Source organism: Marmota monax, unplaced genomic scaffold, assembly GCF_021218885.2.
Source record: "Marmota monax isolate L192 unplaced genomic scaffold, Marmota_monax_Labrador192_F-V1.1 WCK01_AAM20220418_F8-fsc00030, whole genome shotgun sequence".
Taxonomy (NCBI): domain Eukaryota; kingdom Metazoa; phylum Chordata; class Mammalia; order Rodentia; family Sciuridae; genus Marmota; species Marmota monax.
This window is the reverse complement of record NW_026691988.1, coordinates 9,475,580-9,494,350: the sequence shown is the minus strand read 5'-3', so window position 1 is coordinate 9,494,350 and position 18,771 is coordinate 9,475,580. Positions and strand designations below refer to the sequence as shown.

The 18,771-nt window shown below is 43.3% G+C and overlaps 1 protein-coding gene across 1 annotated transcript; it reads right to left on the bottom strand.

The window, feature by feature from the left end:
- Positions 1-828: 828 nt before the first annotated feature.
- On the bottom strand, positions 829-17,705 carry Tnfaip3 (TNF alpha induced protein 3). The gene is made up of 9 exons (XM_046450238.2): positions 17,567-17,705; positions 13,603-13,912; positions 10,306-10,496; positions 9,509-9,656; positions 9,170-9,340; positions 7,972-8,152; positions 6,207-7,126; positions 5,357-5,538; positions 829-4,650 (listed from the first exon to the last, which is right to left on the bottom strand). The coding sequence occupies exons 2-9, from the start codon at positions 13,895-13,897 to the stop codon at positions 4,366-4,368; spliced, it is 2,373 nt and encodes a 790-aa protein (XP_046306194.1). The 5' UTR covers positions 13,898-13,912; positions 17,567-17,705; the 3' UTR covers positions 829-4,365.
- Between the last annotated feature and the right edge of the window lie 1,066 nt (positions 17,706-18,771).

Sequence of the window (18,771 nt, the reverse complement as noted above, 5' to 3'; positions counted from 1 at the left end):
TCATTATCTCCCAGTTCTGATGGCCACCACAGCCAGAACCCTTCTTCTTATGTGTCTGACCAGGAAATCTTAGACCAGTCTTCCTTCTTCCCAGCTGATTTCTTTCTTCCCTATTTCTTTTTCCCCTCTTAGGACCTCCAAAAGAAAATAGAGACCTCAAAAGCTCATCCTAACAGGCCCAGGCTAACCTTTCCCTCTCCTATGGGCTTCTGTGTCCTCACTGTTTAACCCAAGTGCTCTGCTTGAGTAGACGGGCCTACTCGCATACAGTGATAATTTTTAAAAGCTCCCTTCGAGAGAGAAGGGAGAGAAATTGCATGGAAATGGAAGGAGACCCTCAGGGTTATACAAAATTTCATACAAGGGGAAGTGAGGGGAAAGGGGAAAATAATACAAGGGGGAAAAATGAATGACAGTAGAGGGGGTAGAGAGAGAAGAGGGGAGGAGAGGGGAGGGGAGGGGAGGGGGCATAGTAGAGGATAGGAAAGGCAGCAGAATACAACAGACACTAGTATGGCAATATGTAAATCAATGGATGTGTAACTGATGTGATTCTGCAATTTGTATATGGGGTAAAAATGGGAGTTCATAACCCACTTGAATCAAAGTGTGAAATATGATATATCAAGAACTATGTAATGTTTTGAACAACCAACAATAAAAAAATTAAAAAAAAAAAAAAAAAAGCTCCCTTCCTCTCCACGTGTAAGAGGTGGACCCGTTCGTTGCCCAAGTGTACAGCAAAGGGGTTAGTTATGTGGAAAGCAGTCTTCATGTTTGAGTCTGGTTTTTTTTTCTTTCAGCATTCATCAACAGAAAAACATCAAATTTTGTTCTTAAATAATTTATTTTTTAATATTTACTCTTGGGAAAAGTTACGTTTACTTAGGAAAACTTGCAGAATCCAACAAAGATACACAGAATTATATAAGATAAAACCAAATGTGCAAATTTCAAACACTTTCTATAATAAGTATAAATAATTTTATTTCACATTAAGAATGAAAACATTGATAGACACAAAATATTAAGCTATCAACTTTGAAAGGATTATATGAAAACACTGAAGTTTAGTTGACATCTTTGGAAAAAAAATCAGAAAGATTTATGTTGGGGGAAAAAGACATGTCAGAATACAAGAGAAGACTACGTACTCATGGGTCACAATATATTCAGGTGCTAAGTTCAGACCTCTAAAATGGCCGACTTTTATTTCTGGGAAAATGCATTTTCCTCCTTTTTTCCTAAAGCAAGCACGACAATAACACAAAGCACACAGGGAAGATGTAGGCCAAGGGCAGAAAGAAATTTCCTTACAATTGCTAATTTTTTTTCTGTCCCAGGGCTGGGGTGTCAGGGTCTCTGCCCAGCACCCTCCACACAGCATGAACACAACAACAAAAAAAACTTATCTTGTCCCCACTCCTTCTCCATCTTCTCTCCAAGGAGGTAGAATTCTCAGAGGCATTTACACAACACAGACAGCAGTTTCTTATCCTGCAGCTGGAGTTTCATAGGAAAAAGCATGAGAGTTTACTGGATTCACTCTTGAAGCAATTCCTTCTTTCCCAGGGAGGCAATAAGCAAAGGGTATCAAAGAGATCACCTCCTCCACTGCAGTCTGGAGCTTGCCAGGTTCTAGAACAAGACTTAAAGCAATGCAGCATTTTCCCCAAAGGAGGAGAAACATGTCATTGGTTTCTGTAATAAAATAAATAAAGTGAATTACATGAATATGACTATTGGGTTCATGAAATAAGCTGTATATACAGGTTGTGACCCAGCAACAACCAAAAAATAGGTTATTATTATAGTCTTTCAACTTAAATCTCTGGGTAATATTTCAACATTAACAATTCCTCATACACAATATAAGGGTATATTATATCTGTTCACACTTTTACATGCACCTCAGTTCAAGCAAACCTTTTTAGAGGGGTAGACAATGATAAGCCAGAGTTATCTGTCTTCCCACTAAAATATTGATTTCTAAGAGGTGCTTACTATAGAGAGCAGCTCATTTTCAACGTGAACATGTTCAGTATCAGCAGCCTCTGAATCACAGTCTGTGCTTGATTCTGTTTTTTTTTTTTTTTCCAGAAAGGAGCTAGACATAAAGTAGCAGGATATAAAATTAATACTCATAAATCAATTGCATTCCTATATGCCAATGATGAATCAACTGAAAGAGAAATTAAGAAAACTATTCCATTCACAATGGCTTCATTAAGAAAATATTTGGGAATCAATCTAACAAAGTGGTAAAAGACGTCTACAATGAAAATGACAGAACACTACAGAAAGAAATCAAAGAAGACCTTAGAAGATGGGAAGATCTCCCATGTCTTTGGACAGGCAGAATTAATATTGTCAAAATGACCATACTACCAAAAGCATTAAACAGATTTAATGCAATTCCTATTAAAATTCCAAAGACATTCTTCATAGAAAAAGCAGTCATGAAATTTATTTGGAAAAATAAGAGGCCCGGAATAGCCAAAGCAATCCTTAGTAAGAAAAGTGAAACAGGAGGCATCACAATAACAAACCTTAAATTATGCTACAGAGCAATAGTCACAAAAATGGCATGGTATTGGCACCAAAACAGACATGAAGACCAGTGGTACAGAATAGAAGACACAGAGACAAATGTACATAATAAGTACAGTTATCTCATGCTAGACAAAGGTGCCATAAACATACAAAGAAATGATAGCCTCTTCAACAATTGGTGTTGGGAAAACTGGAAATTCATATGCAGCAAAATGAAATTAAACCTCTATTTCTCACAATGCACAAAACCCAACTCAAAGTGGATCAAGGACCTAGGCATTAGACCAGAGACACTGTGACCACTAGAAGAAACTGTAGGCCCAACTCTCCATCATGTTGGCTTAGGAACCAACTTCCTCAACAAGACCCCTAAAGCACAAGAAGTAAAATTGTGAATCAAAAAACCGGATGCTTTCAAACTAAAAGGCTTCTTCATAGCAAAGGAAAAAAGAACACGAAGAGAGAGCCTACAGAATGGGAGAAAATCTTTGCCACCTGCACATTAGACAGAGCATTATCTCCAAGATGTGGGGAAAAAAGGCACCCTCGTACATTGCTGGTGGGACTGCAAATTGGTGTAGCCACTCTGGAAAGCAGTACGGAGAGTCCTCAGAAAACTCAGAATGGAACCACCATTTGACCCAGTTATCCACTCTTCAGTATATACCCAAAGGACTTAAAATCAGCACAAGATAGTGACACAACCACATCAATGTTCATAGCAGCTCAATTCACAATAGCTTAGCTATGGAACCACTTAGGTGCCCTTCAACAAATGAATGGATAAAGAAAATGTGGCATATATACACAATGAAATATTACTCAGCCATAAAGAAGAATGAAATATGGCATTTGTCAGTAAAAGGATAGAAATGGACACTGTCATGTTAAGTGAAATAAGCCAATCCCCAAACACCAAATGATGAATGTTCTCTCTGATATGCAGATACTAATACGGGTCAGGGAGAGAGAAATAGAAGTTCATTAGATAAGACAAAGGGGAATGAAAGGAAGGGAGGGGAAATGGGAATGGGAAAGACAGTAGAATGAACTGGACATAACTTTCCTATGTTCATCTATGAATACACATGACCAGTATAACTCCACATCATGTACAACCACAAAAATGGGAAGTTATATGCCATGTATGTATGTCAAAATACACTCTACTGTCATGTATGTATAAAAAGAACACATTTTTAAAAAGACTCTAAAATACAAAGAAAAAAAAAGATAGAAAGGTGCCAGGTAGGTGGGGACAACCATGAACTACTGATACTTTCTGAATACATGAATTCTCCCTGAGCTTTTGCAAGCACTTGCAGAGGGCTTTTTGTGCCTTGAGGATTCAACTTCACAACTCTGAAAAATGCTGATGGAGGGCAGGTGGGATGGCTCTGGGCCTCCTGACCATCTGTCCATGTGTCTTTTTCTGTTTTTGCAAGATGATGAAGCAGTCCTGGCGGGTGGAGGGTAGGGGCTACTGCTAGTCCTAGCACACATTCCAAGTCCAGAGTTGTCCCAGCCCTCTGCTTGGCAGGAGAGGAGCAACGACAGCCTGGGGCTGAATCTGACAGCACACACTGCTAGTCACAAGCTTTGCTCTGAGGCTGCTTGGGAATATTCCTGGTTTCCAAACCCCTGAATCACAGGCATGACGAAGAGCTTATCTTCCCTCCCTTGCTTGAAGACACCCTCAAGGCCACTGTCTCAGGGCCTGCCCCTTCCATGGCATCCAGGGGTTTGGAGCATAGCACCACTCTGGCTGGTGGCCTGCGGCCCCTCTTGGCGGGGCTGGCCACATGTTTCTGCTTAGCCATACATCTGCTTGAACTGAAAGCATTCATTGCAGTAGCCGTTGCACTTGGTGTTGCCAAAGTGATCGCAGGCAGGGGCCCGGCAGCGCTGTTTGGGGGGCTCTTCAGGAGTAGGTTCACCCCGGTGGGTCCCAGGGCCCACCCGCTGGCTGAGGTGCTGGCACTCCATACAGAGCTCTTCACTGCGGCAGGCCAGGATGTTCTTGCAGGAGGCTCGCGCACACTTGGGCCTTGAGGTGCCCTGTGTGGTTCGAGGCACATCTCTGCGCTGGCTCGATCTCTGTGTGGGAAGAACAGAGAGAACTGTTGCTCTCATTTCTCTGGAAGAACACAGTAAGCTGTCATTTGGGCTCATTCTGCCTGAGAACAAGGGACACAGGCACATGGCGGTGGGATATTTCCTCCAAATCCCAAGGCAGCTGACCTGGCCCCAGGGAGGGCATGGGGAGCTACTGATCCTGAAAGGACTGTAAACTGGCCAGGAGTGCTTCCCCGGGAATCACCATGGGCACCCATACTTGGATAGCTCCTCAGCCCTTGAGCACACAACAGGCAACACATCTGTCACCATTTGCTTTTCTGATATGCTTTTAAGTGGAGTACCTGTGAGGCTCTGCCTTCTTTCTGGCTCATGATAAAGGATTATTTAAGAAGTCTGCTTTTTAGATGTCTGTGCTTCTGCTACAAATCAATCAAGATTCTGATGCCCATCTGGCTTTCTGGATGCTGGAAGCATTTTTATTTTATGGCTAATTTTATTGGCTTTTCAAAAACAAATTCTAACTTGGTTCATGCAGACGGACAACAGTCCTTCCAACCTGGTGATGTCGACATTTTCCCCAGGTTCTTTCAACAGACTTTCTTAAGCAATCCTTTGTCATGGGAAGACAGAACTGGCAGGGAGGAGAGCCTGCTTGTCACATAGCTGGGAGAAACTGTTCCAGCTAAGGGGACCCGACATGCACATGCTCCTTAAAATGTCTCACCAGTTGCTGGTCAGTCCTTTTTGCTTCATGAAATCTCTGGTTCTGAGCTTCAATGAAGCACTTCTGACAGTATCCTTCAAACATGGTGCTTCCAAGGGTGCCGCACTCCCTCCCTAGGCACGGAACAGCGTTCTGGAACCGGGAGGCTGTGGGACTGGCTTTCCCTGAGGCAGCGCCAAAATCTACAAGAGAGTCGATGCTACTCAGTACCATATCTGGGTCACTAGGCAGACACAGACACTGATGTTACAGAAGGAAATGGATTCTAAGTAAAGATTAGGATAGCCTTCAATATACTTGAGACTAGACATTTATAAACTTAGCAAAATAATAAAATCATCACTAAACATCTTTGGCTTTACGGATTGCTATTGGAACAGTGATCAGTCACAATAACAGAATAAACAGCAGACACGAACCGCCCCTCTTCTCTCGAATTAGAGAATTCCAAACCACACATGTTCTCCTACAGTATCAGTGGCGATTGCCCTCTCTCTAGGTTTTCAGATTTTGAGTTTCTCACATTTGAAAAAGTCTAGCTTAAACTCTATCTTATAAATGCCAGGCACCAAATGGCCTTATGAAAACACAATTCCATCAACTATCAATGGGGGTACTTTGGATTTCTGGCAGGGGGCAGCTAAGAGCTGCTTGTCTCACAGTGCCTGTGGCTTCCCTGTGCGCTTGGCAGAGGCACCATGAGTGTCACCAAGGGCAAGCTGCTGGAAAAGCAGTGGGCTCTGCCCATTCCACCCGTGCACTCAGACATACTTTCCTTTCTTGAAGTTCAAGAACAAAACCCCTTCCAGGCAGCAGCTGCTGCCTTAGGAAAATCTATCATTTCACTCACGTTTGTTTTCCCTGTACTCGATGAAACACAGCGTGCAAAATCCCTTGTTTTCTGGAGTTCCAAAATACACACAGCCAGCTTTTCTGCACTTGCTAGTCCCGGTCCTGTCCCCTGGAGTCCGTGAGGCTTGGGAGAGGCAGCCAGAGGGGGCATCGCTTCCAGCTCTGTGGCAACTGTGCGGGGAAAGACTCTGGATGAGCTGTGAGGGGTCTGACTTGGACCGCTGGTGACAGGAAGGAGGGAGGCTGGAACCTAAGCTGGAGGAGGGCTCTGCTGTAGTCCTTTTGAAGCAAGTACTGCAGATCCCATTAAATGTCCTGGTAACGTCCTGGAGGCAGGCTCGGCACTTACCAGGATCTAAATGCCTGGTGGTGTCTGTGGTGTGGTTGGCATTGATCTGCCGGGCACTGTGACAACGCTCACAAAATCCATTGTGCTGCACGTTCAGTGTGAAAGGGCAGCCGGGACTCCTGCACTTCATGGCGGTGGTCTCGCTGAACAGGAAAAGGCTGGGCGCTGTTGGTGGGGCTGAATGAGGCCCTCCAGCTGGCTCCTCGGGGTTCCAGGCTGAGGGCTCGTAGGCCTCTCCCCGAGAGGCTCCAAGTGCCACCCCGGGCAACCCATCTGGGCCTGGCTTGAAGTTCAGTTTTGGCAGTTTGTTTTGGCTCTTCTGCCGTCTCTCTGAGCACTCATGGCAGAAAGGCTGCGTGTTCACAGACATGAAGAAAGGGCAGTTGGGCGTTTCACATTTTACATCCATGAGAGAAAGCTGGGGTGTAGAAGGTTCCACAGGGTTCTGCGCGCGTGCCCCTCTCCTCCCCTGCTCGTTGTTCTCCTGCCACTTCTTGTACTCATGCTGAACAAGTTCAAAGTAATCATCTACCAGGTTGATCTCCTTTGGTAAGTTAGCTTCATCCAACCTGAAGCCCAAATGGAAAACGTGAGATAACAAAATGACACCCAAGACTTTTACCTCATTACCATGCCCTGGGCAGTTTCAGAATGTGGATCATGGTAACAACTTTATGGCCATTCACCAAAATCACTGCAATGCACTGATGACATAACTCCATCCAACACATTTCCTATATACGTTCGAGTGAAAGACGAGGCCAGTTAGTCAGCTAAGAAGACTTCATTATTTCTAACAGTTCACAGCTTCATTTAATCTATCTTTGTGTACCCCGAATTACAGGTAATGCTAAAGAAAGAGCCAACTCTACATCTTGCTACTCCAGGGTTCCTTTAAAACATCAGTTTTACTTTTTAACCTCTCAGAGATCAAATGTTAAGTGAAATATTACTCAGGCTATTCATTTGGGCTGGTCTACTCTACCGTACAAACAACTTTGGAACTCTGCATTCTGTATTTTGCTGTTATTGATTTCAAACTCTTGTCTGATCTCTATTGAAGTTCCCTGCCATGAGTAACTAAGAGGTGAGCATGCCCATAGGCACTATCTGTTTACTTCTGTTTACTAACTGGTTAATCTCCACTTTGAGAAACAGATTCTTGTAATGTGCAAGCATCATTTTCTTGTTTTCTTTTGTTGTTTATTTTTGTGGTGCTGGGGATGGAACCCAGGGCCTGGTGTTGAGCATGCTGGGCAAGTGTTCTGGCACTGAGCTCTGCCTCCAGCCCCCATCTCATACATTTCAAGTTCTCAAAAACTTTATGGTTGAGCTTTGGAGTGGCAGCAGCTTATGTGGCTAAAGTAAAGGCAGTCACAGATGACAAAGAAGGTGCTAAATATAAACAGCTTACTTTGCAGCATTAATCAGATGAGTGGTGCCGTGGTCCCAGCCTTGGACCGGGATTTCTATCACCATCAAGTACTCTTTTAAGAGCTTGTCCTTCATCTCATTTTCAGGATCTGTCAGAAAGTGAATTTTTAAGTCTTCAAATCTTCCTCGGTCTCTGTTGACAAGTGGTACAGCTCGGATTTCTAAAAGGGGAAAAAAACACAAAACAGCACATGAGTAAAATATTATTCGACTAAAAGAGGTTGCATGTAAGGTCGTATGTATAGAATGATTAAACTGTGAAAATGCAGAAAGCATACAATTTAAAGAGGAGAAAAGTATCATCTAGGCATAGTTAAGCCCAAATGGGAAAACAAAGTACACTAAACGCTAACGTAAGGATTATGTTCCAGGGAGCTCACACAATATTAGCCAGCCCGCAGAATCAGACTGACCTGAATTTGAAGAGTGACTTTGTCACTATCAAGCTATGTGACACTAGGCAGGTTATTTATAATCCCTCTGAGTTCTAACTGCCTCATCTATAAAATAAAGCTACCTATTCCTGCATCTCACAAAGATGCCATAATGATGAAATGGAAAGATATAATGTACTCAAAGCACTCAGCACAGTGCCTATTACACATTATATGACTATCCTAACAGCTAACCTCACAGATATTTATTCACCTGCTCCATGCCAGGCATTATATTGAGGACACTGTGTACCTTCATCTGTAGGTATCAAGAGTGATGGTCGTAAGGATATGTGTGTGTGTATTTAACCTACTTGTGATTAAAGTGCTAAAAGTATCATACACAAAAAGATATAGGAGTATTATGATTACTCTACTGTATTACTATTGTAGGTCATGTAATTCTAATATAAAAATTCAAAATCTGAAATGTTCCCCAATCTGAAACTTTGAAGTGAACTTTGGAGGAGCACTTTGGATTTTGGATTAGGGATGCTCAACTGGTAAAGTCCATGCAAATATTTAAAAAATCTGAAAGACTCTAAAATCTGAAATGCTTCTGGTTCCAAGAATTTCAGATAAGAGATGCTCAACCTATACTAGCTAAGCAAATGACAGAATAATGTAGTGAAATAAAAATAGTATACTTAAATTAGACTATTTCAATTAGGAGCAAAAGAGCAAAGCCTGATGTTCTAATACCTAGCAAAAGTTATGAATGTGAATGGATGATGTTTTGCTCACCAGGCCCACTGTCCTTCAGAGTCACCAGGGGTACAAAGTGCTGGCTGTCATAACCAAGAACAATGGGGTATCTGTAGCATTCCTGTGCAGGCCAGTGGAGAGGCAAGTAAATTCCACCCACTTTCAAAGGGGCGAAATTGGAACCTGATTCCAAACTTCTCAGCATTTTATCTGTTTAAGGAAAGAGAAAGAAAAACAAGGCCCTCAGGTGACTTTCATCAAATTCCATTTGGCTACTGTTACTTGAAGTAACTTTGGGAATGTGGGTATTTCCTAGGAATCAAAGCATTAATGCTGAAAAGCACTTAAATACAAATAAATGATCTGCAGGCATCTCACCTGAAATGACAATGATGGGCCTTCTGAGGATGTTGCAAAGGACAAATATATGAATTTCTTCCAGTGAATTATACTGAAGTCCACTTCGGGCTGCTGGGGTGTCTGTGGATGCCATTTTGATAAGGTTGTCCCATTCATCATTCCAGTTCTAAGGGGGAGAGGGGTCAGGAGAAACAAAACAAAACAAAGGCACAATTGAATGTACTCTGCACTAAACAGTCATTCTGGTATTACTCTACAATTATTCATTTATATAACTCATCTTATATTTTCCCCTTTCTTAAAATCACCATTCAAATGATCATCCCCACCCCCCATTTTGGTTTTCTTCCTTTACTGTTTTCCACTACAGAGCAAACTCAAAACCAAGGGAAGCAAGGGACAGCACCTGCTTTCAAAAAAAATCCCTGGTGAGGCATAACATTGAAGCCCCTCATCCAAATGTACACAAAAATTCCAAACTTGTGACCAAGAATGGTAAAGTGATGAGTCTGCTTTTATTTGGCTGGCTCAGTAGTGCATGTGAAGGGCACTACTGAAAAACAACAGGAAGGCCATGACTGGAAGACCTCCTAAAACACTGCTGGGAATCTGCACCTCAAAGCCTCGGAACAGAGTCATGATCCTTGGGTTAATCCCACAGGAGGTTTCTGGTGTTTTCCACTGAGTATGCTTTGCTTACCCAAATTCATGTGGCCTAGTAAGTCATTTGCTACTCTGGCACAGGGACTAGCCCAGAGAACTCTTTACCCACCATGGAGCTGTCAATAGATGCTTCATAGAGGAACAGAACATACCCTAGTGTCATAGCAAAGTCCCGTTTCCACGAATTCCTGAGATTTCAGAGATTCCAGCTGCCAGCGGAATTTAAAGTTGCGTGTGTCTGTCTCCTTGAGAGTGCTGAAGAGTGCCTTCCTCAGGACCAGGTCTGTGTCCTGGACACCCCACATATACTGACAAGCAGCATGCATGAGGCAATTTCCATCACCTGAGGACAGAAGGGAGTCATGAGAAGCAAGGTTAAATCATCTGCACTTAAGGCACTGCACAGGTTTTCAGAATGAACTAGGCAGACTGCTCCCATAGTGGGCTGAATGGTTTGATTTCTTAGTCAAGGGCCAACTGATGATGTTCAACAGCTATAGGGAAAAAGTAATTCTCTTCATTCTTCCTTATAATGAGTAGCACCAACAAGGCAAATGGGCCAGAGGACCTTGGTTCCAGTGTGGCTCTCCTTCTACCTGGATAAGGTGACCTTGAGGAAATTCCTTAAGGTCTCCAGGTACTTTCCCTCTTTTAGAAATGAGAACACTGAATTATGATCACTACAGTCTATCTCTAATAGTCCTGGGTTTGCTGGCTAAGGCACTGTCACTACTGTTCTCTAAAGGGCAACAAGCACAACCAGGAAGCAGGCTCTGCTGGGCTCACTACACAGGGAAGGTCTGGCTATGACTCAGTGGTAAATGCCTTGACCAATTCCGCTGGAGCTTTTGGGACCTGGAGTTTCCTCTCCTGGTTTGTTCAGTGGAATTGACAACACCAAATTACCCACAGCCTGCAGCCCCAGGTTCCCTGAGTGCATTAAGGGACCTTTTTTTTTTTTTTTTTTTTTTTTTTAATAACTCAGTGTTTGGGGTTTGCATTTTGAGAAAAAAAAATAGGTCTAATTTTCTTCCATTAAGTTATGACTTCTCCATGTTAAAACTCATGACTCAAGAGACTGCACTATTTTCCAACTCCCAAACAATGAACATTTTGGGAGAATGTTTAATTCAGAAAAAAAAAAAAAAATTCTTAATCTCCTTTGGCAAGTGCAAGATAGGTTTTTTTTTTTTTTTAAAGTTAAACTATTTTCTTAAATTATTCTCTAAGTAACGCAATAAAGCTATCTGAAATTTATCAAAGTTTAATTACAGTCGAACTGTAAAAAAAACAAACAAAACAAAAATCTCAAATACATATCCACAGCCAGTTTTCCTTCAATTTATACACTTAGAAAACTAGCTAAGTAAGCATGATCACCAATGAACAACAGATCACTCAAGCCCTGTGTCTTGGCAGAAGTGTGGCAATGATTGCGTTCTGTTGAAATTTCCCCTTTGCAAAATCTAGAGCAAAGATAAGGCTTTTTTTCTTCTTCTTGTGCTTACTTTCAGTTCTTTATTGAGATGCACCAGTATAAAATTCCCTAAGCAACATCTGGAATTCCCCAGTGCTAAGTTATTTGACTAGCAATTGAGCAACAGCTATTGTACGTTTTGTTCTGGTGTGTAGACATTTAAACTGCGAACTGCACCCTGGACTTTCCAAGTGGGTGTGGTCAGGGTGAGCTGGAATAGGGCTACTCATTATACAAGTGAAATCGCCGCAGCCAATAGACGCTGGAATTTTTCACACGAAGTTTCAATTTTATGCCACCTACTCCCTTCCTCATTCACCACAGTCTCATATCCTCAAATGCAAACTTGTGAATCACCCCCTCCCCAAACAGACCACTGCCTTTGAAGAAAACCTCCTATAGGGGGAAGGATAAAAAAACAAAAAACAAAACACACACACACACACACAAAAAAAAAAAAAAAAAAAAGAAAGAAAAGAAAGAAAGGTGCTAATAGAAATCATGGGAGAAAATCCATTTGTCTGTCCCCTTCCCCAATAGCTTTTCTTCCTTTTTCGGCAATTTAAGAAATTTTCTTCAAAGTGGAGAAATAAGAATTCTGAGCCTAAAAATCCATTTCCCAGACAATGTTATCCAAATACACTTGCTCTTGTAGTTTTATTTGTAGTCTGAATCCTTGTTGACATAGGATTGCAAAATAAGTGTTTAGTATTTCTATTCCTTTTTTTCCTTAAGGAATAAAGCATTTCTTAAGGAAATAGTATATACCATGTTAATTCTGTTAATGATAATAAAGTTTTTCCCTTTGGCCCCATTTCAAATTTGCCCAAAGTTAACTCCATCTCTTTCTTCTAACAAAATGGGACAGAGTTAAAACCACAAACCATCAGGTATTATAAGCCCCTTGACAACACCTTCACATAATTACCCACTTGTATGCACCATTTGATTTAATGCCAATAACAACATAGACAATTCCTATCTCTAGTTTCCTTCTGACCTGAGCTTCTAAGAATCCAAGCTTCATGAATACAGGTGAAGCTATAAGATACTGAGGTGATAAATGAGAGCCCCCAGAATCAAAACAAACAAATCCCCACACCTCCCAATTTCTCTGAGTCACTCAAGTCCAAAATACTCAAAGTTAATATACCAATTAAGTTAATTAAGTTAATGTTCTCATCATTAGTGCCAACAAGGATTTTCTGCTCTTGGATGTATTATTTTGATTGGGGTAGTTTAGTCACTGATATTAGGATCTAAGATTATTGCTCTTAACTAGACTGTAAGTATTTAGTTGATCTTGTATAGTCTATTTGCTTATTATAATAAATATCTATATCCAACAAGCAGAATTTTGCATCTGCATAAAATAGTATGCTTGGATGTTTCTGTTGATGTCCACATTCTTGCTCAAAGGAAATGATTAAAAAATAAAATAGTAAAGCTTGGAATAGAAAATAACTATTAGCAGCATCGTGGTATAATCACAGGCAACAGAACCCAGGTAAAGGAAAAGGAAAATGTCCTCAACTGGTTAACACATAAAATGCCACCAACACAAGAAGTGTAAGGACATCACAATAACAATCGGGAACGACAGTAAAAGCAGTTTTCACACCATACCTTTCCAACTTAAAATACCTTTTTAAGTATTTCCACTATTGGCCAGGAAAGGATATTGTACAGATGATTCAACAGTTGTTAAGAATCAGAAACACTAACCACCTCTTTGGGGCCTGGTGTTTAGAAATGCATTCCTGGGGCCTCAATGCCCTCTGCAGTCTAATATATACACTTCGGACATACTATGATAAAAATAGTCATCAAATAAGCCTGCTCCTGTCACACGCCCCTCATAGACTTTTTATACGAAGATGGCTATAGTTAGTGCCATTAAAATTTCATGAACAAGGACCCGGCACCAGGGAAGCCCTCCCCAGGCAGCAGAAGCACTACAGGGCAATCTCACCATTGGTTTTCAGTGCCACGAGCTTCCTCACTTCACGACACCAGTTGAGCTTCTTCTGGCTTTCCAGGGAAGCCTGGATGCTTTTATCAATGAGAGCTTTGTGGATGATTTCCCGGAATTGGGGACAAAACTGGCAAGTTCTGAACATTTCCAGCGTGTATCGGTGCATGGATTTAAAATGATGAATGATCCCATTGGTAGGTTTAAAAATGTCTTCTGGTGTTCGCTCTCTTATCTTCACAGCTTTCCGCATATTGCTCAAATACAAAGCCTGAGGAAGAAGCTGCTCAGCCATTGTGCTCTGCAAGGCCTGAAGAGGAGGGAAAAATCATTCCGTTAGGCAGCCTTTGCACTCCTATGTACCTGCCTGCAGGAAACCCCGGTGTTTGATCTTGTCATTACCCTAATCTGTAGGCAAAAGATCTTAGTCACCTCTACTCCCAGGATACTAGCTGGCCCCAGAGATTAACTCACACTGGACTGTTTTAAGTTACATCACTTTAAAAGATTAGTCTAAACAAGAGAAGGAAGGCGGAGAGTGGGTACTGAGGAGGAGGGGAATAACCCGTGTTTTCAGTAACATCTGTCAGGGAGCCAAGCCTGTCTGTCAGCAATAGGTACAGGTACTGCTACACAAAACCCACTTATGTGCCCAATGCATTCTGACACCACCACTGCACAACAGCTGCTGGATTTTAGAAGCACTGAAGCCAGTTAAGGGCACAGCAGCCCTGAGTAGTCTAGCGTCTCCAGTAAGAACACCACCATTCAATCCCTGTCCTTGCTGCACTCCCTCCACAGTAAATCTTTTATGGAAGATCCTACAATTTTAGGCTGTCATCTAGGCTGATGCTGTGTTTCTTCTTTAGCCCCAAAGAAAAATATGAAGTTTATTCATACAGTTTATTATAATGTTTATAAAGAGTCAAAACTGCATTGCTTCATAATCAACAAAGAAACCTATTCCAGCAAGATACTCTGCAATGTTAAGAGCAAAACAAGCCAGACTTGGTGGCACACACCAGTAATCCCAGCTACTCAGAAGACCAAGGCAGGAAGATTGCAAGTTTGAGGCCAGCCTCAGCAATTTAGCAAGACCCTGTCACAAAATAAGAAGGGCTGAGGATGTGGCTCAGTCATAGAGCATTCCTAAATTCAATCCCAAGTATGGAGGGTGGGAAGAGCAGCAAAATGGGCAGCAGTCCTTCAGACCCCTGCCAAACTTTACAACATGAAAAGAAGAAGGAGTAATAACACAATGAATAAATTGTGAATAACTGTTCACTTCCAAGAACAGACATCAGAGCTCAATTATTTCAACTTATCTGCCAACCAAATTTTATCATTGTCCTCTAGGAACCAGCATTCCCAAGAATTAACATCCTGCCCTTCACCTAGAAATCATCAAGCATAATCAACAGGTGGAGAAAATGAAAATCTAGAAGCAGACCAGAAAGAAGTTTCAGCTAGGGAGCCATGCAGGACAAATAAAAGGTGTGGGGCAAAGTGCAGCATCTGTCGCCCATGCCAACAGTGTGGAATGTTGGGCACAGTGGGAACTTCTCAATGTAGAGCAGTGTGGAGAGCCAGTTCTGCTTCACTACCCTTAGAGTGGTGCTTGATCACACTTCCTAATTTCCAAGAAGACAAAGATGACTTCAGAGCATGAAGAGATTCCCTAGGAAGTTTCACAGCAATGGTTAATCCCACTCCTGCATCATGCTAGCTGCCAGGGAAACCCTCCAGGTAGGAAAGATGTTAAACCTATGTAAGATGAAGGAGAAGAAATCTAGAGCTTCAGGAAACCTCTCCTGGGTGGATCTAGGCTCTCTTAAGCAGCTGATAAAGTGGTCTAAATTCCTGTGACCCACTTGAAGGGGAGAGGTTGGACATAGAGGACCTTGAGATTGCTTCTAAGGATTTGCATTGGGATTCCTAATCCAATAGCTAGGTAAGGCCTGGAAGAAGTCATTCTCTGGTCAGATGATGATCCCTCCTTTGATGTCAGATATTCCCCATAGGTGGAATTGGGCAAAAGCACAGCAGGGCTACAGACACAATGATGAGTCAAAAATACCTCTCTCTCTACCCTCCGCCCCCTACACACAATCTCTGTGGTGTAGCAAGGCTCTTTCATAACAGCATTAATCCATCTATCCATCCATGGAATCTACCAAACAAGCACTGCCTGACCACCTAATTTGGCCAAACACTATGCTTGGCACTGGGGCTAAAAATCAGAGCTGACTTATCCCCCTCCTTGAAATCATACAAACATCTTGGGCTACAACTAAAACACTGGAGGTACTGGTCCAGCTCAGATCCCACAGCCACACTGGAGCTGAGCTTTGCTTAGAAGATCTCCTAATACCTGTCCCTTCCTATTCCCATACCCCCACATCTATGCTGGTTGCCACTCTAAAGATGGAAGCAGAATAGCAGTAGGAAGATTTTAAACAAATTAGTATTGCCCCTTTTTGCTTTTCTGACTTCTATTCTTCTCTTCTGGGCCTAAACATCTTTCAGTAAAGATCTAAATTGCTTATATGGAAGTTATACAAGTGTCAATATATTCAATAGCCTATTATGATATCATTCATAGATTTAGCCTTGCATGGACTACAAACTGCCTACTGAAAACAAATCAAAACCCACTGCCTAAGTTTCCAGTTCTTCGACTTCTCCACACTTAATAATAAAGAATAAATTTTTCCAACACATGACTGTAATGTCCGTAGGGAAGGAAAAACAGTATACCCTTAACTTTTTTTTTTTTTAAAGCACTTGTTACTTCACTGTCTTACTTAAAAAGAATTTTCCAATTTTTATCACTAGGATCAATACAATTCTACAGAACTGACTCATTAAAGTGTCCCCCCCTCCACCCCTTGTTTTATTTTTTCCACTCTGGGCAGACATTTTTTTCTGCAATGTAGAAATTTATGGTTTATTTGTAAACAAACACCTCACTCAACTGTTGGGAAGTACCCCTCCAAAAATTGTACAAAGAACTGTAAAAAAATGCAAGAAGCACCTTAGACAAGGAGAATAGAGCATTAGCTGGCTCCCATCTGAGACATTACTAGAGTCGTGGTACAGAAGACTCTTTTTAATTAACAATGATTCTCCCAAAATGCTGCCCTGAGACATTTGATCAGACTGGCTTTCCAAGGAAAGAACTGAAGGAAAAAAAAAAAAAAAAGCAGGCTTAAAAAGAGCTGAACGCCTTTCTTACTTAATACCACTGCTTTCCTGAGAGGCCAGGTGGCAGGATGTGGGACGACCCTGGACTGACAAAGACTGTCAAAGTGTGCGGTTGGGGATGGAGCAGGGAATCTGCACATTACTCCTCAAGTGAACCCGCAAAATGCAAGCCCACTTCTACGAGTAACTTCTCATACACTCTTGCAACTGGAAAAGATAAAAGCCGTGTCCTGACCCACCCCCTGCACAGAGCTCTCAGTATATGGAAGCTTCCCTGGGAACGTTAGCTGACTGCATATTCCCCACGCCCACCGGATTTGGCTGCCCCTGAGACACTCATCCCGGTTGGGCTGGTTCTGCACAATCTGCGAAGAAACCACACTGCTTCTGCAAGGTCTACGTGGCTATGAGCATGCAGTGCTGGATTCCAAAAAAGATACCCAAAGTAGCAAAGCACCAACGACCACCAGACCAAAGGGCCCGAGGGGAGACGCTTCAATAGCCAGCTGCAACTTAAGTTTTCTGCATTGTCAGACAGAAACAGCTAGCAGGCTGTCACCCCAACATCTGACTCGGCGACCTCAACTCCATGAACTTGAAAACCCAAATGGGCACAAACAGCGAACTAACTCCTCTCCAGGACCTCTGCAAAACCAATGCCAGAGAGACACCGCCAGCCCGAGAGTTGTCGCCCCGCACACACCCGCAGCCCTCGCCCTCGGTGAGCCCTTGCACCCTGCGCAGGAAAGCGACGGGTTACCTTTTCGGGCCGCGCGATCCTCCAGCAAAATCCCAGGTTCAGGTCAGGACAGGCGCGAGCTGCAGTCTGGGGTCGCGGTCAGGCTCAGGCCAAGGAAGCGCCCCATGGACGCCCGGGCTCGGGCTCGCTCCTTGGCCGGGGGTGTGAACGTCTCCGGCGGCCGCTCTCGTCGCTCCGCCCCCGCGGGCTCGGAACTCGTTGTGCTCCGCCCGCCGCGACGGCTGCAGACTGCCCAGTTTCCTCTTTGCCTGCTGTTGTACCAGCCAACCAGGGGATTTCCACCAGGGACTTTCCAGTCACGTGATGCCCAGCCCGGCACCGGAGCCCGCGTGGCACGTCCTGGGCCACCAGAGGGCGCAGGGGGCGCTGAAGGCAGCCACCCAGCTGCCTGGCCGGCTGCCCCGCCTCGCCCCGCTCAGTCGGCCGCCGGCCGCGGGGAGAAACTCCTGCGCCCCGCCCCGGGGTGTCCCCGCGTGAGTCACCTGGGCATTTCGGAAGCTGGCCTCAACGTCACATCCATGTGGAAATCGCGGTGATGGGAACTGGAAATCAAATGGGTTCTTTTTTCGCAGCTTTTTCTGCAGAATCAACCGTGGCGAAGAAGGAGGGAAATAAGAAAGAAAGAAAACCCTAAAAACCACCCGGTGCAGGGGACCGCAGGACCGAGGACGGGTTTGAAAAGTTTGCGCCGTGCACGTGATGAGTTGTTAAGGGAGAAGCCTAGATAGGGCCCGAGAGGGGATTTCGAGAAAAATAAGCGTGGTCCCCAAGCTCATCGTTCCTGTCAACCCCAGGCTTAGGACTGGGTGGGATGCAGGGCCGAGGTGACTGACGTCAGACCCTGTGGTCCTGCAACCTTGAGTTCGCAGGAATGATGGGGAGTCTTAGATAGAACTAGAAATCAGAACAACTCTCACTCCCATCCTACACTCAATCCATTTCCCCCATTGAGCACCCCAGTGAAACATTTCAGTTTAAAATTATTTCAGCCATTACTGGCTTTGTCTTGTCTGCCCAGGGCTTTATTAGGCTATTTTAGATGTCCAGATAGTTAGTTTATCCCCAGGTACCAAAAGCTAATAATACTTGTTATACCCTCACCCCATACTCCACACCACACATGCTGTTTGCTTCATGAGGACCCCTGAGTCATGTGGAGGTAGGTGTCAGTCCCATAAGTGGTGGAGGTGCATGAGCTGTGGAGG

Bases quoted from the DNA above. Each gene is read 5' to 3' on its own strand.
- Tnfaip3 (XM_046450238.2), bottom strand. From the start codon at position 13,897: ATGGCTGAGCAGCTTCTTCCTCAGGCTTTGTATTTGAGCAATATGCGG. The intron at 9,341-9,508 runs GTGAGATGCCTG...TTCCTTAAACAG, and splicing joins GCCCATCATTGTCATTTCAG to ATAAAATGCTGAGAAGTTTG. The intron at 8,153-9,169 runs GTGAGCAAAACA...TTCCCCTTTTAG, and splicing joins TCTGAAGGACAGTGGGCCTG to AAATCCGAGCTGTACCACTT.